This window comes from Pseudopipra pipra, chromosome 2, assembly GCF_036250125.1.
Source record: "Pseudopipra pipra isolate bDixPip1 chromosome 2, bDixPip1.hap1, whole genome shotgun sequence".
NCBI lineage: Eukaryota > Metazoa > Chordata > Aves > Passeriformes > Pipridae > Pseudopipra > Pseudopipra pipra.
Genome location: NC_087550.1, coordinates 42,006,515 through 42,033,576, shown reverse-complemented (window position 1 = coordinate 42,033,576; position 27,062 = coordinate 42,006,515). Strand labels below are relative to the sequence as shown.

At 40.2% G+C, this 27,062-nt stretch overlaps 1 protein-coding gene across 4 annotated transcripts in view; it reads left to right on the top strand.

Annotated features, from left to right (window-relative positions):
* The window catches only part of PDGFD (platelet derived growth factor D), a 147,519-nt gene that overhangs the window by 58,802 nt on the left and 61,655 nt on the right, over window positions 1–27,062 (top strand). For 2 of the 4 annotated variants that reach the window (XM_064645173.1, XM_064645175.1), the window contains exon 2: window positions 26,723–26,909. In XM_064645173.1, the coding sequence (XP_064501243.1) occupies window positions 26,723–26,909 (187 nt within the window). Of the gene's footprint in view, window positions 1–26,704; window positions 26,910–27,062 lie in introns of all 4 variants that reach the window. The other 2 variants (XM_064645172.1, XM_064645174.1) reach the window with 1 other exon arrangement.

The window sequence follows — 27,062 nt, the reverse complement described above, 5'->3', positions numbered from 1 at the left end:
GGCTGCATGTGCTTTCTATGACATCCCAGCTGACTGAGTAGTGAAGAATATTGATGTTTTGTGTAGGGGAAGCATGGTATTTACCAGTGCCCGTGAGGAGGAAGTGACTGCTCAGGAGGCAGTGCTACACTCTACTCCTCCCTCTCCAAGTGGTGGGTGATTTGCAGCCCCATGTGAGGTGTGTTGCCTCCAGCACAAGAACTGAAGCATGCACCCATGCATCATTGGCTGCTACAGCATTTGAGGTCTCTGGTTCACTCCTTACAGATTCCTGACTCCCAAGTCATAGTACTCAGAATACCCAAAACTGTCAGCATGAAGTTGGAAATCACACTCTTACCATTAAACCCAGATGGTGGGGGTCCTTTTTTTGTGTGTGCCTCATTTAAGTCTGTTTCTAACCTGTGTAAGTGCTCAGGGGCTTTATCTACAGCTGGATATTGCAGGGCAAGGTAACTCTGATACACATCCCAGGAGAGATTTTAGATGAACTAGGCACTTTGTCTCATGAAATTGAAATATATGCCGATGGTTTTTTTCTTATGTAAAGAGTGGTCACATAGCATTGGGGCTGGCCATCACATTTATCTTTATTAAAAATGAGACAAAGAGCCAAGGTTTGTGATGCCACAGCAGCACCAAATGGTGGCAGAGAGAAAAAAATAAATCACCCCCTACTGGTTTTAACCTCTTTGTTCTTCATAAGCTGTGCTGGTGTGAGGAGGGTTTGGGTAAGGAACAAGGGTTTGGGTAAGGAACCTGCAGTATCCAAGGTTGTGCTAATAGGTGAGAACGCATAATCAAACCTTCTGTTTTTTGGAAAGGAGGCATAAACAACACACTTCTACAAAGTCAGGTAAAGTTGTCAGTGTTGTCAAGTGCCTGTAACAGATTATGTTAAATGTTTATTGCAGGCACAAGTGCTATGTCTCTCGTTTTGAGTTAGCCAAGAGGAGGAAAAAAAGTTGAAACGTGGTCTTGTCCGAAACAAAAGGAACAGTGAATCTTTTTAAAATTTCTGTCATCCCCAGTTAGGCGTGATCAAAGCACTGCTGAGGTAGTTTATGTCTCTACCTCTTACTAAAACTTAATACAAACCATTCACTTCAATTCTTGTGTGAGAAGCCCCTGTTACTTCAGTGAGGGCAGCACATTGACAGCAGGGCAGACAGACCAGGAAGCTGATTAATTTTTCCTCAAATCTGACTTGCTGTCATTATAGAGTTGATATTAAATTCTGGTAGCTGATTAAACCTTGTGGCAGCAGTCTCTGAGGTCCAGGGCCCTCTCAGTCATATCAGATGCAGTGATGGTCTTGGTCAAGGAACTGAGCTGTAATGAGGGAGACTGAAGCAAAGAAAATTGTTTGTCCTTGCCTAGGTGTGAGCAGGTCCTCAGTGGAGGGGGGTAGGTGGTCCCCAGAGTTCCCAGAGAGGAGCTGGAGAAAGCAACAGCCCCATGCACTTCCTTGCAGCCTCCTACTTCAAGGTGAGAATTGCCGTATCAAATGATGGGCATACCAAAGTGAGACAACTCAGCTGCTCCTGCCAGCAGATAAACATCTTAATTGATTCTGAATTCACTGAATATAAATGGAGCCTGTGTGACAGGTTTAGTGCCTTATTTTCAGGCAGCAAAGATATGACCCTCGTCAGCATGTTCACATTCCAATCCTGAATTTGCTTCGGTCACACTCCCCAAAGAAAAACTAGCCTCATCCTCTGCCATCGATATAGTTGGACATCTTCTTTGTCCTTATGCTGTGAGAATGAAAAAAGAAGAGGAGGTTACTCTGACCAGATGGAATCCAACACAAACAGTGTCAGGTTAAATTTACAAACTGTTGGGAGCAGCCCTGCAGAGAAGGACTTTGGGGTACTGGTGGATGAAAACTGACCATGACCTGGCAGGATGAACTCACAACTCAGAAAGTTAGTCATATCCTGGACTGCCTCAAAAAAAGTGTGGCCAGCAGGTCGAGGGAGGTGGTTCTCCCTCTCTGCTCTACTCTGGTAAGACTCCACCTAGAGTACTGCATCCAGATTTGAGGCCCTGAGCCCAAAAAAGAAAAACAAAAACATGAGTCTGTTACAGCAAGTCCAGAGAAAGGCTCTGAAAATGATCAGAGAGTGGAACACCTCTCCTCTGAAGACAGGCTGAGAGAGCTGGGGTTTTGCAGCCTGGAGAACAGAAGGTTCAGGGGAGACCTTACTGTAGCCTTTCAGCACATAAAGGGGGCTTATAAAAAAGATGGAGAGAAACTTTTTACCTAGGCCTTCCTTTATTTATGTTAAATGGACAGTTTGGAGAAAAAAAAAACCTCACAAAAAAGACTTCAAACAAAACCTCCCCTCACACTAATGAACATGTTTATTGCGCATTTGCTGCTACTACTGCTGTTTTAAGTAATTGTCTAGATTGCACAAAACTTTGCAATGTTGCCACCAAAACTGTTAGATTGTTTATTCTAACCCTCCTTTCTTTATCTTATGTTCTAATTGCCTTGTTTTGTTAAGTCGAACATTCCATTTTTCTAAATGTAGGTTCCATATGAAGGATACATTAAAACTACTTAAGACAGAAAGATTTTGTTAGCAACTGCTCCTTCTGTACACATCGACCTTTTCCATCAACTGAATGAGCATTGACAGATGTGCTCCTTTCAATGCTTAGGATTCAAAGTGGAATAAATTGATATAATTGCTGATCTGTTTTTCTACTTTTTTGGTATGTGTGTACTTTCAAAGCAGAGTATAGGAGAAGTGGTTGGTATCGATAATGAATGATGATAAGTAATGATTCTCATACCTGTCAAACACATAAATATGCTGTCACACTGGATGAAACTGAAGAAAAGATGTTAACTGATTTGTTATATAAAAATTTTTTGGTAAAAGACAGAGTTAGAAATTAATGCAGCTGAGAACTCCTTTGTCTGCATTCCTTTTCCATTCATTATTTTACTTATTTGAAAGATACTTTAAATACCATGTACAGGCCCTAAGATCTGGTTACATCCTTCTCAGAGTGCAGCATTGACACAGCATTTGGAGAATTAAATTCATGCCTGAATTTAGTGAGGAAATAATTCCATTACTTTTTTGTAATAAAACTACTTTATTTGGTTTTGCTCCTTATCCCTGGAGTTATCCAGAAGAAATCAGATTCATGAACATACGCTTCATACTGCTGCTGGAATCAAGCTGGCAGATACCTCTGTGTTAAGTTATTAATGTTTCCCAGTAAGTAGCCAAAATGCCATATCTCTTTCCCATGTGCAGGTATTGGTTACCCCAAATACATGTATATACATACACATATATACATATACACATTTTGTCAGTTATCTCCTGATCTCTAATCTTCACACTAAAGGTTTAGGAAAGGCAATTTTGGCATCATCTGGTTCCCATAGATCTCTCTGATCCCTCTTATTAAGACACTCAGTCTGAAACTGAGAGTGGGAATGGCCTGGGAAAATGCTCACCATGAGCTCTTGAAGGTCAGGTGCTTGCTGATCATGTTAGGTTATTCTACCGATTCTGCCAGTGTTTTACTGCATGGCCTTGAAGAGATCAATGAAACACTGCAACCATAACATCCCTAAGACCTCTTTACTGGAGTGATCTTTGGGATGTTGCCAAATGCTATGAGGTAAGACTTGTAAGAAGAAAGGCGGAGATAAAAGAATATCTCAGCGTAGTTCAGTTCAGAAGTTGAGCAAAAAAAAGAGAGTAGGTAACTAATCTTCATTTGTTCTGCTGTTTGCAGAACCATTGTTTCTAACCTGGTATATTTTGGCTATGGACTAGAGCCTATATGTTTATGATGCTCTCTTTCGGTTTTATCATCTGTGAACTCTTTGTCTGACAATAATGTATTTGTTGATTATTGGGTATATATCAATATTTATCCTTTGTCCCCATTTTTCTATTTCCTTTTTTAAATGACATTGTGATTATGACCTGTAGATCATAGATTTAGATAATGATTTGGTATTTATTTATTAGGTAGCTAACTGCTGCCTGTTGTCACAAAACTGCCCTGAAAACACCTCTTCAGTGAGGTTTGAGAATGGGGGATCCCAAATTTTACTTCTTTTCCTCATGCTATATTATTCCATCTTCAGCGATGAACTTTCTGAATAAGGGTAGTCTTGTGTTTCCCGAGACTTGTCTGGGTATTACTAGTAGTGTGTATTAGCACCTTTAAGAACAACTATGAGACATGAACAGTAAGTCTCATTTTCTTGTCTTCCCTTATCCAGTTTCCTTTTCATAGTAGTTTTCATTAGTTTTTGCATCAGTGATGCATATAAAACACAGTTAAAGAACTTAATAGTGCTCTGAGTTTTTGTTCCTACTTGATTGGTCTCTGCAGAAATTCTTTCTTTTTAGGAAATTATTTATCTTAGTGCTCCATAAATTTTGTTGATTGTCACAACAAATTTTTTTAATCCCAATTGTTAACTTTTATTTCTGGAAATTTGGTATTATGCAAAGATTTTGCTGAAGCAAATGGTGCAGGAAAGAGTGCAATCAGATTTGGATCTAGGGGTCCCTAGTCAGTTTAAGTCTCTTTCTCTAACATAATTGCAGTATCCAGATGTGGAAAACGTCATTGAAAATGTTGCAGAAGAGCCTGATTGTTAAAAGAAAAAAGCTCTGAGTAATTTAAATGCAGTTGCAGAATATAAATACATGTAAGACAACGGTATGCATAAGATTTTCACGTATTGGTGGTGGAGTTAAGAAGAACAAAATAGCATTGCTTATGGTTTCTCTCTAGCAGAAATGAATGAATATTGCATTAAAAAATTGTATCCTGAAGAGGAGAAAGTCCTTTCTCTTACATAGTGTATAATTCTTACACAAGATTAGTAATTTTTGGTATCAGTTCTATCCACTGTTTCCCTTGTCTTTGTTTGCCGGTATTTTATGTATTTTTTAAAGAAAATGTTGGAAGTTTTTTTAAAGAAATGCAGAGATTAATATAGGTTTTTAAAAACCACTTTCTAGTGATAAGCCATTCACAAAAATGAAAAAAAAAAAAAGTGGTGAAATACAAGTTATTGATGATTAATGCTGGAGGATGTGTTCCTTTACAGGTTTATGAAAAGGTCTATTGAAAACACAACTTTATAAATAGTAATTGAATCTTTATTTTCAAGTTCAGATGTCACTTTGGAAGACAAGCTTTAGCATTTTTGATTTCTTTCTTTCTCTAACTACTTTTGCACTGATTTTTTCCATAAATACAGGCCCATATTTCAGCCTTTTTCCTTCAAAAGAATCAAAGTAAAAAGTCGATTACATTCATACTGTTGCCACTGCTGGAATGCAATTTTTTTCAATATTTTAAGCATGTGCTGCTATTTCTGAATGGACAGAGACTACTGATAATGTCTAAGATAATGCAGAGAAATCTTCAATCTCTCATTGTGTTGAATAATACTAGCTTTATTCTGCCTTTAAAGATTAATAGTTTTGCTGGGATATGTTAAACTCCTTTGATGTTTAAATATAAGAAGCTATAGCTCTTTCAGAGAACATTAAACAGAAGTGACATTTCTTTTTAAATCTTGATGGTTGGCAAAATTCTATCACTAGAATGTACACCAACTAAAGGGACCTTGTGCACCTTCATCTGATTTTCATACTAAAACACTGTGTCCAGAGAATATGAGGTGTACATTGCTTGCATTTTAAAAATTCTTTGGTCAAGGTTTTGGTTTTGCATTTCGGTTTTTTTTCTTGGTTTTTGATTCTATCAAAAGCCCAAGGGAGTTTTTGCGTTGACTTTAGCAGCATTTGAACAGGGCACATAGGGGTCTGAAACTCACAGTTACTTTACCAAAGAATTGTTTTCCTTGGTCTGTTTGACCAAGCATTGATTTTGCTCCCCCACGTGCTCTGAATGCACTTTAGAATAATGTCTGCTTTTATTAGCAGCTTTTAAGGCAGGGAGCAGTGTGATGTCTTTCGTAAGCATCTTTACAGCACAGCAGCATCACAGCGGCTAGAAGAGCTTTGTAATATATGTGTGTTAATTTCTGTTATAAAGTACTTGTAATAAAGTAGGTGTGATTCTACTTATGGACTTCTTTAAAAAATGGAGTCCAGCCCTAACATCTCATTGGCATGCAGTAAGGAAGCCTGTTGTTTAAGTCAGAAGTGTTGTAGCCCTTCTCCATTTTCTTCAAGGTGTTCACTTCCAGCAGACAAGCTCTGGTCCCAGTGATCTGGAGAATGTATTTCATCTACCCTTCCTGCACTCCCTACTCTGGCATAAAAAATCCACTTCCAAACCTCACCAATGTGCATTGGTCACAGCAAAGAGAGGATCAATGAAAATACTTTGTGCCCAAAGGCATTTTGATTTTTTTTAATGCAGTTAGTCTAATTAAAAATTTTCCTTTTTCTCAGACCTACTGGCAAACTGTAATGGATGTGAATATGCAATGACTTGCTTTTTATATATTCTATCACTTATCATTGTTGCAGTGATCAGCTTTTTGTGCTCCTTTTCCAGTTTTTTTCCCCTCCTGCCAGTTGTTATTATGGCAGCTTTTGCAGAAGGGTTTTGCATAAACATATGGTGCCCAGCTCAGGAAACACCTTGAATCCTGAGGACTACAAATCGCTGCCACAGTACCTTTTAAGAGCAACAGCAGTGTTTTAAAGAGACATCACTGAAGGTGTCCCCAGGCACTTGTGGCATGCTCCTTTGCCAACCCAGGAGGAAGACTTCCAAGAAGCTGTGGGCACGTCTGTCCTAGATCTTACACTGCACAGCAGAAACCAGCACCAGGTTTAGGGGTTTTTTTAGAATTGTATATCTACGGTTAAGTTAGGTGCAAAAACCTTGTGTAGACCTTATTATGTTCAAAGAGGGGAGTGAATTGAGAAATGTGTTACTTATTGTGACCAATGACAAACAGTTTGATGGTTTTCTTTGTGTGATTGTGGAAGGAGGGGAGGAAGGGAGGGGTGGCTCACGCAGCAGATATGATTGATCAACATGTTAACTAGTGTAGCAAAATCTCATCTGTTTATTTGGTTTACATATTTCCCAACTATGAAAAAGGGATGGGAAGAAAAGAATCACAGAAACAAAATCCAGCATGAAAAATAGAATCTCAGTCCTGTTACTGATGAAACTAGCACAGTTTCAAGAAGACTAAGATCATGTCCTAAGAGACAGTCTACATGAACATCCACTAATACTATCCTCCTCTAATTCTGCTTGGCAAGAACAGTGGGGGCTTTTCTGTTCAGATTTCTATTTTTTGTTTGGAATGTGCTTAAGCACCTGGCTGTCTTCTGCAATAATCAAGCAGGATCTAGAATAAAGGATATTTTAATAAGACAGTCTTTCATAATAACTAGTTGCAACTTAATTGTGGTTTGGGTTTTTGAGTTTCTGTCTGCTTGGTTTCTTTTATTTATGCTGGTAATGAAGTGAGGGGCATAGTAAAACATATTGAGATCCAGACCTATTCTGATAATTGTGTTACTTCTTATTAAAATATGAAGACACTTAAAAATTATTTGTGCCATGAGCAGATTTTATGCAGAAACAGCGCCCCATCTGCCTCGCTTCTTTCCATAGTTTCTACGAAAGAAGTAGCTGAAATAGCTTTAATTCAGAATGAAGCAATGTTTATAGTTTCTTTAATCACTGTTTACTTTCAGTAAGAGAGCTTTTTCAAGTAATGGGAGTAAAATATATTCTTCTATCAATCAGTCTAAACATTAAGAATGCTAAGTAGAAAACTATTATAATTTAATCATAGATGTACTCATTTAGAAGAAAAAAATCACCAGAGGCATGCATGCAGAAGTGTCTTAGCTGTGTATGCAGAATCTCAAAAAAAGGACTGTGAATATATAATTCTGCATGCACAGAAAATCAAACTATCAACATTTTGACTTCTGTTACAGTATGCAGTAATCCATAGCATGTCTGATGAAAAGCAGTTTTAATCTCTCAGAAAATGACTATTATCTCTTACAAACACAGAATCAGGAGTAATTTGAGTCCAATCAGTCTGTATTTTGAATGTCCTGGATGTGGGATGGGGCAGAAGGTGAGAGTAAAGCCCTGAAGAAGGTGTGGTGCTCACAGGGACCTAAGAAGAGAGGTGGAAGATTTACAGTGAAGTTAAGGAGTACAGTTCTGCCAGACTTGTGGTACAAATGTGATGCCCAAGTGGTATTTTTGGATCTACCCACAATTTGGGGTACAAAGAATATGAATAATGACAAATGTATTGATTCTCCTTATAAAGCAATCCAGTGTCCAGTCTCTCTGAATTGTAGGTTTTATCTGAATCCCAAGGTAATTTAGATTATTTTGGTGATATTTATTCAATACGTGGTCTCCTAGGACTACAGAGTGTTTACCATTACATTTGTTAACACATGCCATAATAGAGTCTTGATCTTAGTCTGCTGGAAGTAACTCTATATTAACAATATTGCTGCTCTTATGATGATACTAATAATTTATAGTTCTAATATGTCTCTTATCTTTTCCAGCAGCCAAGAAAACTCCCTTCTCTTATCTACCACTGTTGAATTTGGAGAGTAATACTACCTTTCATGTCCTTCCACTAACCCTAGATATTTATGGTAACATCAAGTGCTTTGACAGTCTTTGCCTCCTGCTCCTTTAGTTTCTGAGAGAAAATAGAGTCTTCAGGGTTCCTCATAATCAGCCATGTGTTACATTTTGGTAGAAAGTCGTTCTCTTCAAGCTTTTTAATATCTAATAGTTGGTGCAGCTTGTGAGTTCTTGCCTTTTTTGGGGGAGAAATAAATTAACCCCTACATCCATTCTGTACATTCTCAACTAAGAAAATAAATCCCTGGTTTTTTAAATTTCTCTTTTCATTGTTTATCTTTTTTCAAGCCTGTAGTTTGCTTGACTTTTTTTCCTTTAGTATTTCTTTTAGCAAAGTGCTGTTACCAATCTGACTTTTTGGAACCAGCTCATCCAAATTTTTTTTTTTTTTTTGAGCTGACTTCTGCTCCCCTTGAATTTCTTCACTAATTGCTATAGTATTCAAAGTTTGATAATTCTGCATCGTGACATAACAGCAACGTGTATTTGAAGAATGTGAAGAACTCAGCACATACCTAATTGATTCCTAGGCTTTAAATGACTAGTTGGCATTTATTTCAGGACTTGGTTCTTAAAAGCAGTCTTTTTATAGCCATATGGAAATATTTCAGATGATTCAAGAGGGGGAGAAAGAAAACCGCCAAAGTCAAATACCATGTACAGGACTCTGCTATTGACAAGATTTTAGGTGAATTTTGAAATAAGGCTCTGAAACTAAATATGTGTTTATATCAATAACAGGTATTATATTAGTTTTTAAAAAATCACAAATGGTATGGCCTCTGAGTAATTTTATAAATGGTAACCTATGTATTTTAATTTCAAATTCTTACTTCAAAATCTGTGTTCTAGCTCTGTGAAGTAGTGGAGATTTTGTTCAAAAAGTGTGACTAGGAAAGGAAAAAAGGTAACAGGAATTATGTTGCCTGGGTGAAGACACTGATCATTGCACTCTGGTAAAGGACTAAAAGCATTTTCCTTTGCTCTCTGGCAATGGCAGGGAGCTCTGAGGTCTTGCTTGGGCTGGCTGAAGAGCTGCTGACTTCTTGGCGCATTCTCTGCTTACCCCCAGCTCCAGGACTGTAAATCAGAGTAGCTCCATTTGAGTCATCTGAATAATACTCATTTGCACTGGTTGATGAGTTGACATTCTCTTGCCAGTACCCAGTGCATGTAAGTGAGACTTTCAAGTCTGACTTCCTGACCCCAGCAAATTATGACGCCACTAAAAGTGTGAAAAGTAGTGAACAAAATTCACAGATTTTGCTGAATTTAACAATTACTTTTATGTACTGAAGATAATTTGGAAATGGCCAAAAATTAATAACATATTAATATTTGTTTAAAAATACATGACAATAAAATGTTTTCCTTTGTATCAAACCACTCAATCCATGATGATATAATTAGGAATCTTCCCCTCCCCAGCTCAGACTGTGAATAAAAAGCATCCATTATTTCTTCCACTATGCTTAATAGGTCAGAGAGGCACACCTTGAAATTTTTCTCATATCACTATTAGCTGATTAATTCAGTTTCTCATGAGTTCAGTTTATCATTGTGCAGGCCACTTCCTGCTCCTTCTCAGATTCTTAGAGTTTTCTCTTCCCCTTTTCACCTGCTGCTCTGGTCAGATCCTCAGCTGGTGTAAATAGCTGTAATTACTATAAGGATGCTGCTGATTTACACAAGCAGGTGGTCTGGTTCCAGGTTGTCTATGAAAATGGATTTGGTGAGCGAGATTTTTCTGTAAATGTCTGATCTGCATTTATCATCTTACTAGGCCTCAGACAAGTGTTTTTTTAAGGGTGTTTTCATTTTATTTCTTAAGAGAATTTTATGTTTATTCTTTCTTTATTACTTAAAGGTTGCATTGAAGAAACAAATTGTCCATTTAGATGGGTTTAGTGGAGCATTTGTTTTATTCTTGACAGAATAGTTCTCTGCATCCATTAAAAAGCAGGAACAAAAAGAAAGACATTTTATTTAGAGCTTTATGTATGAAATAACCAAGTAAATGTATATGTGGGTAGACTTGAATTGGCAGGTGGGGGATTACCAGTCCCTTAATTAAAGTGAATAAATCAGGAAGACTCACAGCCTTTACCTTGCAGCTGTGTAGCAGACAAACCCTAGGCAGGCTGGAAACTGAGGATCTGCTGGGATTTCAGGCTTTTCTGTTGCTTTTTGGGAAATGCTACCATGTCCTGCCAGTGCATGCCAGGACTGACCCTGCTGCACCTGGGCAGAGAGCAAGAGAGGGAGAGAGACAGAGGGAGAAAGAGAGGGAGAATTGCCTTGCCAAATATTTGCTGCATAAATCTTGGTAGTTGTTGCTTATGTAAGTGTGGATTTGAAAAGTTCCTACAGACCTGTAATTCAGAAGGGAAGCATGGTTGTGGGCAGCCTGTGCCATTGCACACTCCATCCCATCTGTAGCCTGTGGTGCTGTTGGGGAGCAGAGTGAGAGTGGTGCCTCCGAAACGCTGCCACATATTTTGTGCAATGAAAGAGCAAAGACTGGGTTGGTAAATCTGATGTGTGGGAATCAGGTGGCGTGAAAGCACAGAATCATAGAAGCATAGGATCGGCCAGGTTGGAAAAGACCTCAGAGACCATCAAGTCCAGCCCTTAATCCAACATCGCTGTGGTTGCTAGACCATGGAACTAGGTGCCAAATCCAGTCTCTTCTTAAAAACCTCCAGGGATGGTGAACCCACCACCTTCCTGGGCAGCCCATTGCAGTATCTGATTACTCTCTCTGTAAAAAATTTTTTTGTAATATTCAATCTAAACCTGCCCTGGCAGAGCTTAAGACCGTGCCCTCTTGTCCTACTGCTGATTGCCTGGGAGAAGAGACCAACCCCCAGCTGGCTACAACCTCCTTTCAGGGAGTTGTAGAGTGATAAGGGCTCCCCTGAGCCTCCTCTTCTCCAGGCTGAACAACCCCAGCTCCCTCAGCCTCTCCTCATAGGACTTGTGCTCGAGTCCCTTCACCAGCCTCGTTGCTCTTCTCTGGACCTGCTCCAGCACCTCAATATCCTTCCTGAGCTGAGGGGCCCAGAACTGGACACAGTACTCAAAGTGTGGCCTCACTGGCACTGAGTCCAGGGGAAGAATCACTTCCCTGCTCCTGCTGTTCTCACTGTTCCTGATCCAGGCCAGGTTGCCATTGGCCTTCTTGGCCACCTGGGCACACTGTTGGCACATGTTCAGCTTCCTGTCAATCCAAACTCCCAGGTCCCTTTCTGCCTGGCTGCTCTCCAGCCACTCTGTTCCCAGCCTGTAGAGCTGCATGGGGTTGTTGTGGCCAAAGTGCAGAACCCAGCACTTGGCCTTGTTGAACCGCATCCCGTTGGAATCAGACCATCTCTCCAGCTCTGCAGAGCCCTCCTGCCTTCCAGCAGATCAACATGCCCCCCTCAATTTAATGTCACCTGCAAATGTGCTAATGGTGGACTCAATCCCCTCATCCAGATCATCAGTAAAGATATTAAACATAAGTGAGCCCAACACTGATCCCTGGGGGACACCACTAGTGACCGGCCACCAACTGGATGCAGCCCCGTTCACCACCACTCTCTGGGCCCGGCCCTCCAGCCAGTTCCTAACCCAGTACAGAGGGCCCCTGTCCAAGCCGTGGGCTGCCAGCTTTTCCAGGAGTATGCTGTGGGAGACGGTGTCAAAGGCTTTGCTGAAGTCCAGGTAGACACATCCACAGCCTTCCCCTCATCCAGCAGATGGATCACCTGGTCATAAAAGGAGATCAGGTTGGTCAGGCAGGACCTGCACTTCCTAAACCCGTGCTGGCTGGGTCTGATCTCTTGTGCATCCTGTAGGTGCAGTGTGATTGCACTTAGGATGATCTGCTCCATAACCTTGCCAGGCACTGAGGTCAGGCTGACAGGCCTGTAGTTTTCTGGCTTCTCCTTACAGCCCTTTTTGTGGATCGGTGTGACATTAGCCAACTTCCAATCATCTGGGACCTCCCCAATGAGCCAGGAATGCTGTTAAATGATGGAGAGTGGCTTGGCAAGCTCTTCTGCCAGCTCCCTCATCACCCTAGGATGGATCCCATCTGGTCCCATAGACTTCTGAGGATCCAAGTGGCTCAGCAGGTTGCTAACTGTTCCCTCTTGGATTACAGGGGGAGTTATTCAACTTCCTGTCTCTGTCTACCAGCTCCGGAAGCCAAGTGTCCTCAGGACAACCTATCTTACTGTTGAAAACTGAGGTGAAGAAGGTGTTAAGTACCTCAAACTTTTCCTCATCTTTAGTGACTATGTTCCTCCCCATATCCAACAAAGAATGGAGGTTTTTCCTGCCCCTCCTTTTGCTATTGATGTATTTGTAGAAGCACTTCTTGTTATCCCTAACAGAAGTGGCTAGATTGAGTTCAAAGTGTGCCTTTGTCTCTCTGATTTTATTTCTACATGACCTAACTATATTCCTAAACTCTTCATGAGTAGCCAGCCCTTTTTTCCATAGTCAGTAACTTTTCTTTTTTTCCCTAATTTCCTTTAAAATCTCCCTGTTCAGCCAGGCTGGCCGTCTTCCCCACTGTCTCGCCTTTCGGTGTACACCGTCTCAGTCTGATTCCACCAGTGCTCCTGAAGCTTCTCTGAGCTGGTATCTGATCCCCTCCCCTACAGCCATAGCTGAGTCTAAAATCTCATTGGTCCTTGCAGCTGCCCAACTACAGCTGTGAGAGCTGTGAGCAGGGAGAAAAAATGGCTGATCATGGAGCTCATAAGGCTTATGATGTGGGAACTTTGTTTTAATAATAAATCAGAAATCAAGGTCTGAGAAAAATGGAGCTTTTATGAGATGGGGAGCACCCTGAGAATGCAAAAAATTAACCACTTTAAATCAAGTAAATCAATACAGTGTGATAGGACAGTAGTGCCACTTACAGTACTTACACCGCTCACAACTGATTTCAGTAACACACAGTGCAGCTGTCATTTACCAAAGTTGTCAGTTATTTAATTGTAGTTTGTACCACATGATATTTAAGGGCATAGTTGTGGTATTTTCTTGTTTACAGTCTAAGCTATAGAAAGACCCAGAGTATTTTACCCTAGGGAACCCAAAAATGGTTGTTGTCATTCTATCTTACAGAGTAATCTAGAGTGTCTGCTGTAAAGTAGGACTTCTGAATTCTCTAAATCAAGAAATGTTTAAAATTTCATCCTTTGGGGGACTATTCCTCCATGACTTCCATGGAAAAGACTGAGAAATAACTGAAACATGTTGGAAGTGCAAACAACAACAACAATTTTTTTTTTAATTCTTCCCAATAAATATAAATCAGAAAAATATAATTTTGTTATCAAATTTGTCGTTAATCCAGTTTTCATATCTGTTCTGCCAAGCTGAGTTATTTGCTTTTCTTTCTTGTGTCAAAAACATGAACTGTAACATTTTCCCCTCTTTGGATAGGAGTTCAACCTGGCAAGAGTGAAGCATCTCATAACTTATTTTCTGAGCTTTAGATGAGATAAAGGAACATTTATTATTCCTCTTTTTTTCTTTTTTTTTTTCCTAGACACTGACAAAAGCATAGTTTTAGTCGAGACTCAGTGCCATACCTGGTAATATCTGGCTCAAGGTTGTTGAATATAGTAAAAAAAACCCTGACAATTTATACCCCATTGTTGTTACAAGTATAGTTGTATTGATGCTAAAGTTTTTGTCTTACTGGATCCTAGATGCTGTAAAAATATGCAAAGCTAACTGAGTAAAAGTCACTTGTCTGGATAGTGCAAAGACTGCCAAAGTAGCCTTCTGCATTTTAAGCATTACTGTGGAAAATAGTTTTCCCAGGAAATGCTGCAGTATGTCCCTGTCTCCCTTTGATAGCACTGATACAGGGTGTTCACCAAATGAATTGATATGAGAATACTGTGTTTACTGGACTTTCTCACCCTTTTTATGTCAGTCACATAAGCCTCTTATTGGGCTCGTCTTTGGCCAGACGGCTGCTCAGAGCTGTGTTAAATACTCAGCACACAGCTGTGCCTTTCAACTGGACAGGACCTCAGCGTGTGATGTTCACCTGGGTGTGCAACATCAGTACCAGCACTGGGGTGAGACAGGAGTGAAATAGTTCACTTTGACTTCCCCAGCCAAAACAGATGGAGGGTGGAACTTCTCACCCACAGACTGCAAGCCTTGGTGACCAAGCATTGATCTTCATCAGCTGAGTTCTGCACACTCCCAGGGACCTACTCTGGTCATGCCTGAGCCAAGCATCAAAGTCCCACCTGGTGTCAGCCACATGCACATCACCACTGTGCGCTTCTCTCCTTATTTGATATGCAATCCAGGTCAGGAAGAGTAAAGCACAGCCTGAGGTTGCTCCCTTGAATCCTCTGCCATAACATCTACAGGCATTTCTCCACAACATTAGGCTTTCATCAAGATGGGGGCAACTGGGTTTGGTTGGCTTACCATTTTTCTCTGGAAGCTTTAAGGTGAGGAGCTGCTGGTGGTGTCTGCTGGTTAACCTTAAGTCATCTCATGTGTCTTCTGAAAGCTGAAGTAGTGAAATATGCCACTTCGTGTTCCTGCTGGTGATATCTGGAGCCGAAGCTGTCAGAATTTATTGTCTAACTGCTCAATTCTTTTACTGTCAAACGTTTCACTGAATCCACACTCAAAGGACAACTTTGAAGTCTGGCTTTGTCTCCAGTGCCTTTACACAGGAGACTCCAGTTTTCCGTTTAAAAGCGAGGGTTCATAGAAGGTCCGTGAAAGTGAAGGATTGTTTAATTATGTCCTGATTTGCCAACAGTATACTCAGCCCTGTTCAGAACATAAAGATATATAATGTCTTCTCCCCATGGAGTCTTAGCAAAGTCCTGAATATCATTGCCTCCTCAGAGGTTTCAATGTGTTTTCATCTGCTCATAAAGGATCTGTTGTGGTTCTAACTTAACAAATCTAAGAGTAAAGAAACATGTTACAAAAGGTTTGGGAACATCTGCAGCAGAAATTCCCAGTCCTGTTCTAATCATGTTGTCCTGAAAATGTATAAGGTGGAATTTATTTAATGCATGAAATGAACAGAAAACTTCTCTCAGGAAGAAAACCTTCATGCACGTCTTAATTTTATTGTGATCTAGTTTGCTACAAATGGATAAAGTAATCTACTGATTTTTATTTTTTTAAATTAATCTTTATAGTTTTCCTATTACATTTAGAGAACTTCTAGATAAAGAACCAAACCTGGTTTTCTAGGGGCATTGAGCAATGATGGCTTTGGAATAGAAATCTGGAAAGATGTATTTAATTCTTTGTCCCATCACTGGTTTGCTGATCGATATAAATAGTGTCTCTGGAATTCTAGTTCTTCAATCTTTTATTGTGTAAACTGTACATTTTTCAGAGGAGAGATTATCTCTCACTTAAGTTTCCATGGTACATAACATAATGTTGATCAGAATCTCCAGCCACCACAAAACTGAGGATGATCAGGTTAGGTTCACTTAGGGAGCAAGACCAATGAGACATCCAGTGTTAAACAGGGAACTGTAATGCAATAGTCTTCTGACCTCAGAATTATCTTTACCTCTGTGTGTCTTTATACTGCTCTTTTTACATTTTTTAAATTTACATGATATTATGCATTATGTTGCACCTTCGGTGTTGGGTACTACAATGAGGAAACAGTGAGAGAATTAGGTTTTATACTAGATGGCTCAACTCAAGCAGTATCACTAAATGACTGTTATTTCCACAGTCAGAACTAAAAGTGACATGACTGTCTTTACTTGCAATCCTTATCCTCCCTGCAGAGCTGTGACTAGCCAGTCATACACGAGACCCTGTGCTGCAGGGACTGAGTGCAGATGGGATGGCTGCAGCAGGGGCTATGTGAGGCAGCAGTATAGCCAGTATGGCATCTCAGCTCAACAACTTCTTAACTCTTCTTTTTTTATCAAACACCCACACACAGGCTTGAGGGAATGTTTCCAATCATTTCCTCTTGGTAACCAGCCGAACAGCTGTTTTTCCAGAAAGGACTTGGGAAGCTGAGGTGTGTAAATCAAAGCTTTGGAGCCAACTCTGTTTCCAATTTTGGTTTTGGCTTACAGTGATCAGGATCTGTCTGTGCTGGTGTGAGAGATTGTTGCTGCCTGTGGTACAGCAGCTCCTGGACTTGTGGGCTGCACTGATGTACAACAGCATCATCTTCCCAGCCACTGGTCCCTATGTATTGACAGTGCGTAAGCTCTCCTACTCTTTCACCACATGTAGTTTTGTTCTTTGGTGAAGGACTAAGAAAATCTCTAGGTCCTTTGGTGCAAGATCATAATAATAAAAGGAAGCCACAGCCAAGAATTTTATGAATGTGCCTGGAAACTTTTTTAAATTGCAGTATATATCCACATGACAGCTCTGCAGTGTTCTGATGCCAAACCTCTAGAGAAAATCCTAAGTACTTACAGAAAAGATCCCCCGCACTTAGAGTTCTCAGTACTTTCAATATGTATGACTTAAATTGCTTTCCAGACTAGGGAAATTTTGTTTCTTAACATGGGTTTTATCTAAATGATGTAAAGCCATCCCTATGGCCCAACTCATGTTCTACCTTCATGGTGAGAAAAGACCTCAGTGTCTGCTGCCCTCTTTGCCCCAGAGCTGTGGTTTTCAGAAGAAGAAAAGTGAGGCGTGGGAGCAGCAAAGGGAGCCATGATGCACTCTGCTCTGGTCTGAACTGGCAGAGCCCCATGACAGTCTGCCTCAGAGTAGAAAGCAGAAAATCTGCTGGGTCTTTACTTTTTTTGACTAAATCTCAAGTTCTGGTCCCTTTGCCAAGAATTTTTTCTGCATTTTACCTCCATCCGTTTCTTGAAAAATGACAAGCCATCTTTGAAGTGGCATCCAGAACCCATCCTTCCAATGAGAGGAGTCAGAAGTGGTCTGAATTCTCTCAACAAATAGAAGAATCACAACACAGGCTCCTATTTGCTTGGAAGAGATTTAGCTGTGTCCTGGTTTTGACTGGGATAGAGTTCATTTTTTAGCTGTGAGGCTGTTGCAGAAAAAAGGAGCAGATTACCAACCATCATATTTTAATACAGTGAGGTGTGTGTTTGTTTTCTTTTTTTAAGACTTAGGTAACTTTAAGGTAGTAGATATTTAGTGCACCTGCCCTAAAGGGACTGATATATCCCCACAAGCTTTTATCTTTGTGCAATCCGTTGATATATGGTCTCTCAAAGAAAAAAAAACATGCCCAAGGCAAACTCAGTCCAAGGAAATGATGTCTGCTAGAATACTATTACCAGATTTTCCATTATAAGAAGTGACCTTTCACTCCCTTCCAGAGATTTCGGATCTTCAATGCTGACATAGAGGGTAAGGAAACTCACATCACTAGAGAAAATTGCCTTGATTTGTCTTTTGAAACAGATTCTCCTTTTACTGCCTAATGTCCTAACATACGACCTCCACTTGGTAATTGCCTGTCTATCTGCTAAAATATGTTTAACACAAGAAGCCTTTCCCCTTTTAACTGGATTTTCTTTTTTCTTTCATCAACATTTTTCTTTCTTTAGGGAAATTCCATGTCTTCTTCAGACTTAGGAGTTCTTGACTGAAACAGTTTTCAAGACAATATCTTAAAACAAATTCTCTTTTGAGTGATGCCAGACTTCGGAGGCAATTGTTTGGTTGTAAAAATCTGGAAAATAATGAAGGGAAATGGAAAAGGAATATATTTTCATTGCACTAGGAGAATTTGAATGAAGCTTCCCACAGCGGTCTACTTTCCTGAAGCCACTGCCTAAACAGGAAAATTTGGAGTGTCTAGGTCTTATTTTTTTGCAAAACAGTGTGAGCCAAGGTCTGGTGTTGATATTTTTGCTTAATAGCAATTGTGTCTCTAATTGCCATCATTTTGAGCAAGTTGTGTGGGTTGACCTTGGCTGGACGTCGGGTGCCCACCAAGCCATTCTATCACTCCCCAGCTGGACAGAGGAGACAGAATAAGATGAAAAATGACTCATAGGTTGAGATAAGTCAGTTTACTAAAGCAAAAGCAAAAGTTTGCATGTGTACAACCAAAGAGGAAAATAACAAGATACATTCTCTACTTCCCATTAAAAAGCAATGTCCAACCACTTCCTGGGAAGCAGGACTTCAGCACACATGCTGGTTGCAAATATAAATAACGAATGCCTCCCCCTTCCTCCTCCTTTCCTTAGTATTTGTGTCTGAGCTGATGTCATATGGTATGGAACATCCCTTTGGTTAGTTTGGGTCAGCTGGCCTACTTGTGTCCCCTATCAAAGGATCTTGCCTTTGATAGAAGGGAGGGGGGAAGGAATGTTGAGAGAAAGTGCTGCTGATGTGTTAGCACTGCCCAGCATTAGCCAAAACACCAGTGGGTTATCAACACCTTTCTAACTACCAATGCAAAGTACAGTACTGTGAGAGGTGCTGTGGGGAAATGAACTCCATCTCAGCCAGACCCAGTACAGCATTACACAGGTGCTGTATATATGTATACACCATCCTTCTTACAGAAGTGTGGGCACTCACTGCAAATGTCTGCTTCAGTTATCATATTTCCTTTAAACTCTTCACAACACCAGGAGAGTAATTTTCCTCTGCATTCTTTTCTCACAGTTTCTCAAGGTTTTATGTGTTTTTATGCTCATGATCATGGGGATATTTCCATTAGTCTTACTGCACATCATTAGATCTACACATTCTTGATATATACATTTTCCTCTGTCATAATTATGGAATCCTAAGAGAAAAATACATTCAGTTTGCTGTTGGTTTACGAGCACAACAGAGACATGCATTGCAACACTACCACCCATCACGAAAGAACTAGCAGTTAACAAAATGCTTTATATGTTGGGCTAACATATGTTACCTTTCTATAGACACTTCTGCTTTAATATGGAACATTCAGCATGTTGTTTCATGTAGAAGAAAATCTCTATCAAGAAGTCAAATAAAAACAAGTAATACAAGTCATTGCTAAAAGCAAATACCACTGAGTTTGATATCCTTGTGAACATAATTAAGGAATTTTTTTCTCAGTGTTCATCTGTAGAAGTCTGAGCAAGGCATCCATCAGAGTGGACAAAGGAGAGTCACAGCCTTCACCCCACCAAAGTGCAGTCCAGCTTGTTCTTCATTTCAGGGCTGCTTCTTTAGTACTGCATGCAAAATGCAGTTATGATGGTGTCCATTCCAGAGTAAAAATAGTAGTATTAAATGCTAATAAAATAATATTTACTATATTGAGAAGCATAAAGACAGGCTGTCTGTATGAATTATATGTCTGGACTTCCTTATCAATTGCTTATTTAATATTCTCATAAGTGATCTTTGCTTAGGTTCTGTTCAACCACAGATTGACTGTGTAATGCCAACACTAGCAGCATTGTCTGCACAGAACCGTAGGCAGACTACTAACCATTCTGTTATCAAATGGATGATGGCTCTGAAAGGAATTTTAGATATATAGGGTGTTCTCATTCTCTGATACCTTCTGTACAGATGTTCTGCACTGGCTAATCTTTTTTCTTTCAACTGCTGCTCAATTTTTTGTTTCTTTGATATATCCTCTATAGATATATTCTTCTAGCAAAGATCTCCACACAGCTCAGGGACATGGAGGCAGCTGTGAGGTCTGAATTTGGCAGAACATGCACAGAGCATCTTTTGATACTGCCTCAGTGATGGAACTGATTTGAACTATTATGTTGCCTGGAGTATCTTTCATGCTCCTGATGAAAAGAAAGGGCCTGTTCATAAAAGGAGGAGCAGGTACTTTGAGCTGCTTCTTTGAAGTTCAGTGGCAGACCAACCAAACTGCGAGTCTTTCATCAGCTCCAGTGGGATTTGGGTCCACTTTTTAATTGCTCATTTGATGGGTGACAAGTAGCACGTTGGGTGATGTTAAAGTACCGTTCTCTTTTTCTGGGTCTTGATCCAGCAAACTCCTTAAGTATGAGCTTTACTAAAGTGTGTAGTGTCCTTGAAATAAATTGGATTATTGAAGATGTATAAAGCTAAAATCAACTTGAAGTAATGCTTTCAACTGGATCCATTGCCCTAATATACCTGTACATATGCATCCCCATACCAGATTGACTGTCAGCGTAGTGCCTCCATAAGAGACAATTTACAATTTTTAGCCTGGGTGAGATCTTGCTATTTCTGTTTTATTACTGACCATCCCAATCCTTTCCCTTGCCTTGGTCTGCCTTCTTGAACTGATAGTGAATCATGATGGGAGCAGAGCTGACCTAGGCGTGTTAGGCCTCTGTCCTTAAAAGGACCGAGATGTCTAAGACTGGTACTACTACCATATAGTACTATATTTTTCACTGACTAGGATTCATTTTGTTGTTTATATCCATAGCAAACAAACAAACACACACACCAACTAAAAAAGAAAAAAAAAAAAAAAGACAAATCCACACGTTTCTAACAAGGAAAATGACCCTACAGTTTTATATCTGCCCAACAAGCTATGATGAGCTATGGAATACACTGTTTTGACCATGAATTCTGATCTTTTCATCTGATTTACACAGAGCCTTATGAATAACAACTAAAGTTTCTGCTTATTACAGGAGGGTGGGGGAATTAAAAAAAGCCAATCACTATCTAACAGGCTGCCATAAATACACCTTGCTTGGCATGCCTGTTCCCGAGATGAACTGATTTGTGGCCTGGATTCAAAAATGTTTTACTGTTCTTTGCTTCTCTGTGGATTCAGCTATTTAGATCAGGCTAATTTTCAGCTGAGGGAACTGAAGAGCTATTATTCTCCCTGAAGGTTATTTCATTCATTTAAAAACTGGTGGCAAACCACTGACTGCTGTATTTGTTTTGAAGACAGCAGCCATGAGGGAGAAGAGTTATATCTGGAAAACTCCCACGTGCAAACTCCCAAGGTCCTTTCCTGAAATAACAAATACTTTCATGAGTAGTAAAATGAACCTCACTGCGGTTCCCAGCAACTCTCCTCAGCTGTAGCAGAGGATGAGCTCATCAGTTTACGCTGTATGGAATTAATTGTCATAAACCAAGTCAGAGTACGATATCTTTTCAGCCTTTACCACTGTATCAAAGTTGGTTGGCCAACCACTTCTGCAAGGGGAAGAAAGACAGCAGCAAACTTATACGCAAGAAGTGAGGCTGAAATTCCAGAAACCTTAGAAAAGTGGAATTAAGTATTCCATATCATTGGTTAGATCCTTAGACAAGACCATTCTCTGAATTCTTCTTCTTTCTAAAGGAATTGATGCTTATAGACTCTCCTTGCTGAATATATCGTAGAACAGATGTCAGATTAGCTATTAGCAAGTAGAAATCGCCTTTTTAAAAAATAATATTATTATTATTGTTTTAGTGAAGGAATCCACTATCTGTTCAATGATGATGATACAAGCAAACTTCTTTCTGTAGTAGGCATGTCATGACTAGGAGTAGCTTTAACAGGAATGTGTCAATACATTGCTAAAGCTTGCAAGCAAATGCAGGCATCCAGAGAAAACACAGGTTGAAATTTGTGCTTCTAAATCTTACTCATGCCGCATGGCCTAGTTGGGATGGGGAAACATTGGATGTGCTGGGCACCCATGGTGGGAACAGTCTTGAGACAAGCACAGTTTTCTGAATATTGAAGTGTATTTCCCAGTTCCCAGTCTGACACCCAGCTGCCCTCCATGCAGGGGGAGGAAAGCAAGCACTTTGGAAAATGCAGCTGCCTTAAGTGCTTAAATGACAGCTCCTCTGACTTCAACAGCTGGACTATCATGTATGTCATTATGTTTAAAATTAGTGGTTGGGAAAGAATTACGAGGCAAAAAAAGAGAGATTAGTTCAGATAAATAAAATATAGAGCAAGCTTCTTTCCAGTCAGTTCAGACTCTTCAGGGAATTGCCTCACCTAAAAGGATGTCTTCCAGATTCCTTCCCACTCATCTTCCTTATGAGATAGTTTTCCTCCCCCAGGAGGAAAGCATGTCTTTGTGGCTCGGGCCATCAAGAATATCCTTCTGTGTGTGGCCCAAATGGCCGTTTTGTCTTGTAACTTAACACCTGCTTTTATTCATTGTGAAATGATTTTAAATGTTTTTTTAGTAAATGTGACAGGCAGTGTATTATGCACTGTCGTCTTTTATTTACTCCCATAAAGCATTATGGAATACAGTCGGTATGTGACATTCAGGATACTGTGTAATACTTCATTACATTGCATTGCAACATGGGACAGTTCTCTGCCTTGAAAGACACAGTCTTTTCCTTTGCTTATACCTTTTTTCAAGTTTTTTTATCCTGACTTTCCCCTTGCCTAGTGTGTGATTTCCATGACTTCTCCCAGTGTATCTGATGAGGGCAATGCTTGTCTGCTTGGAAAAGTCTTATTTTAGTCCCATATCTTTGTTGATACAAGAAGTACAGGAGTTGCTTACATCTCCTCAAGCTGTTTCCCAGATGCTTGATGATTCATGAGAGGCCAACCTCGTGAGAGCGAGTTTATGTTGACTGTGTTCCTGTGTCTTCTAAGCCAGATAACTCTGTGAAATCCCAGTGAAAATCCCCTTAGAAAATTATAGCATATTTGGTTCCAGTGCAGGCCACACCACTTCAGGTCGTAATCTAGCACAAAGTGAGGGAGGTGAGAGGGAATCCAGCTCCTGAAGAGTCTGCTCCAGCGTCAAGTGAAGGCACTGAGTAGCTTTAGATTTCATCTCATGTGGGCTATAGAAACAGTATTTATGGTTTTTCTCATGAAACATACGTTCTTCCCTTGTGGAAAAGGCATGTCCTCAGAGTGCAATATTTGGATATCTCTTACTTTACTATAGTGAGAATTTCCTTCCCGTGATTCTCTCCAGCCTCTCCTCTATGATAACTTTATAATTCCTGTATTACCGTGATAGAAATAATAAGTTATTGTGCTTTGATTTTTAAGCTTTGTAACATGTGCAGCTCTATTGCTTCATGTACCTGTTCAACTCAGATACTGCAGAGCTGCTCCAGCCATGACATTTCATCATTAGTCTTGGTCAGGTGTGATTGACTTCCTGGCAGAGCACCACAGTCTGTGAAATTCAGAGTTTAAGTTAAATTAAGAGCCATCACAGACCCTATCTTCTTGGTGTACAAGAGCACAGTAGTGTGCATTCTCAGCTGGTGTGCTGAGTTAAGTGCACAGATGTTTTGTTTGGGGGTATATGTATGAGCACATTTTAGAGATACTGTCGCCCAGAATCTCAGCAGGGTAAAGCCTGTGCGAGGACTGTCTGGGAAAAGGAAACCTTTCCCTCAGAAGCATGAATCACATTGACCTACACAGTGAAATGCATGGTGATAGAGGGAAAATGGCAAGAGTTTCCTGTGCAAGAAAGAAGAGTAAAGAACTCTGAGGCATAGGATGAGTTTTACTCAGTAAAAAAAAGTTACTGCAGTAACTTTTGTTCTGACTTAGGGAATGGTTGCTTCACTAAAAACTGCGGAATTTGTTATCATCAAAACTGTTTTATTTTTATCCCTTTTCTTGGACATTTTGCACATAGTCCTGTGAAATATCTTTTCCTCTCGGTGGACTGGGTGTTTTTAAAGTCCAAAGGTCCTCAGCATTTTAGTAGGAACTCAGTAGTGTTGGCTGGACATTTTGTTTCATTCCAAATTAGGGGGGGAAAAACCCAGAGTTGTCTTTTTCCTTTTTTTTTAGAATAAAATAAAATGAAAAACAGATTCCAGCATAGATGTCCCTGATGAAAATTGCAACAAAATTAATAGGTGGGTGGTCTTTATTTTCACCAAATTGTCACTTTTCCAATGCAAATTATTTGGTCAAAATAGAACAAAACAAAACTGGGTAGGTCTGCACTTTGTGAGCTAGGTCTGTATTTGCTTAGAAAGGGTGGTTCAGTGTGAAAGCATCTTAGAATGATGTTACAATTAGGTCTTTGGAGATAGTTTTACAGGAAATGAAGACTTTTATCATCTAAGTTTCAGGTTGTTTGGAGGCTAGAATTATTGCCCTGTCAGAAGAGTACAATGAACTGCTGACATGCAGCCACGCTTTGCTTACAGCTGCCTGCAGGGAAGTATTTACAGCAAGGAACCAGTGAAAAACAACCTGAAAAAATAGATGTACTTACTATGAAGTTTGTACCATTTCTCTGGGTTTCTGTTTTTAATGAGTGTTTTATGAAAAAAATATATTTATTTTATATGAAGAACTTGGAAAACTTCAGTCAAATGTTAGATTTTATTTTAAGAGTGAAAACTTAGATTACTGTGTGTGACAGATGGCTGCCACTGGTTGCTTACTTTGGTTTTGTATTTCCAACATTCACAGAGCAACTTGGTGGGAGATACTTTTCCCCCATTTGCTCTTCCTCATCAGACAAATTCAGGAGAAGGCACCAATTTTCTATTTCTGTTGCTTGTAGTGGAACTAGAGGTTGATCTGGCATTCAGCAGAGGACTAGAGTGATGTTCAGTTCAAGATAAAGACACCAGAGTTTAAGTGTTTACATGAAAGCAGTGTCCAAGTTCATGTAGTAAGTAGAAATTTGGTCAATGCAGTTGGGTGACTGACTGTGTGTAACTCCTACAGTCTGTGTTGAGAAGGGGCTCAGATTGCCCACATGCAGGGGACTTTGTGAGACACTATGGCTTCCACTGGACCTTTGCTGGGGGCTGCTGAATGTGCTGCTGGATGTGCTGCTGGACCTCCTTGTCCTCATGGAGGCCAGACAGGAAAATGTACCATGTCTTAAAGGTGGTTAGGCATCTCTCTGCGAGTGACTGAACTGAGCCCTAGATTTCCACACGTCACCTAGGGAAGGAACACAGATAGCTGTCCCACTGGTGGAGGCTCAGAGCTGAGTGTCTTGGCTTCCCAGGGAAGTGGTCACAGCACCAAGCCTGACAGAGTTCAAGAAGCATTTGGACAATACTCTCAGGCACATGGTGTGACTCTTGGGAATGGTCCTGTGCAGGGCTAAGAGTTGGACTCAATGATCCTTGTGGGACTCTTCCACAGTATATTCTGTGATTCTCTAATTCCATGACTGGGAACTGAAACCTGCTGTGATCCGCATGTTGTCTTGGAGCCTTCTGATCCTCAAAATTTCCCACACTGAAGTTGTCGAGGCACAGAAAAATGGTTGTTTGCAGTTCTTTGATGCTGGGAGCCAAATTCCAGTATCAGAAACAGTTGGACAATGCAAGTGCATGGTGCAACTGAGAAGGCATTTTGACTTTTAGAGAGCTGGGTCTGGTCACAGTTCCTGTTATCCTTGGAGCCAGGGATTTACAGCAGCAGAGGCTTTACCTCAGTAGAAGTAAAACTTTAGGAACAATTGAATATTTGCTCCGGCAGAAGCTGTGGAATTTTAATTAAATAAAGACTTGGCTATTTGTCTTGAAGTTACTCGCTAAGGTGGTTGTTGGGACAGAATCTGACCTCAGTTACATCAGTATAAGCATGGAATAACTGGCTGTGTTAATCATCCATTAGCAGCAAATGATTCACACCATATAAATAAAATGAAAACGTGGCCTAACAAATGTTTTTGGGAGGAAATACTTAAGCACAGTAAACAAACTTAAATTCACTCATATGCACTTTCTCGGGGCTCTTTATTGGTGCTTTTGTTCAGAGGGCATTTCTCCCCAAAGCACCAAATTTGGGAAGCAGGGTTGTTTGTCTTTTTTACTTCAGTCTGTCTTACTTCATTGTTCTCAAGCTTGCAGCTTTTATTAAAGTTTAATTCTGTTTTAAAATCAAAATGGTGAGAATGAAATTATATAATCAATATAAATGTAAAAATAATGATATATTTCTTGTAAAATAAAGAGTCCGTATACCTGAGTTCTGTTGTTCTTACTGTTTATACGGGACTGAATTAAGAGAAAATACTCTGTACTTCCTATCTAATGAAACTGCTTCTAGACCCAACTTTTTAAAGACCTTAAATGCAAATAATTTTTTGCTGTGTTATATAACCTGTTGTGTTTTTTGCCTTCCTGTAACTGGAACAACATACTAATTTCTACAAGTTGTGACTACTAACAGAGAGCAATCACCTCACAGACTTGTACCGAAAAGAAGAGACCATCAGCGTGGCAGGGAATGGCTGCATCCACAGTCCTCGCTTCCCCAGCAGCTACCCCAGGAACCTCCTACTGACGTGGCGGCTCCACTCCCCAGAGAGCACCAGGATCCATCTGGCTTTTGATAATCAGTTTGGACTGGAGGAACCTGAAAATGATATCTGCAGGTGAGTGGCAAGTGGAAGTTTGCAAAGGTCTCCTTAATACCACCTTCAAGCTCACTGGCATGAGACCGCAGACCAAAACCTGGGCATCTCTGGCCAGGTCTAGGTTGTCCTTGCATGAAGGACAGACCTCCAAGTATCCCCTTTTGACTGAAA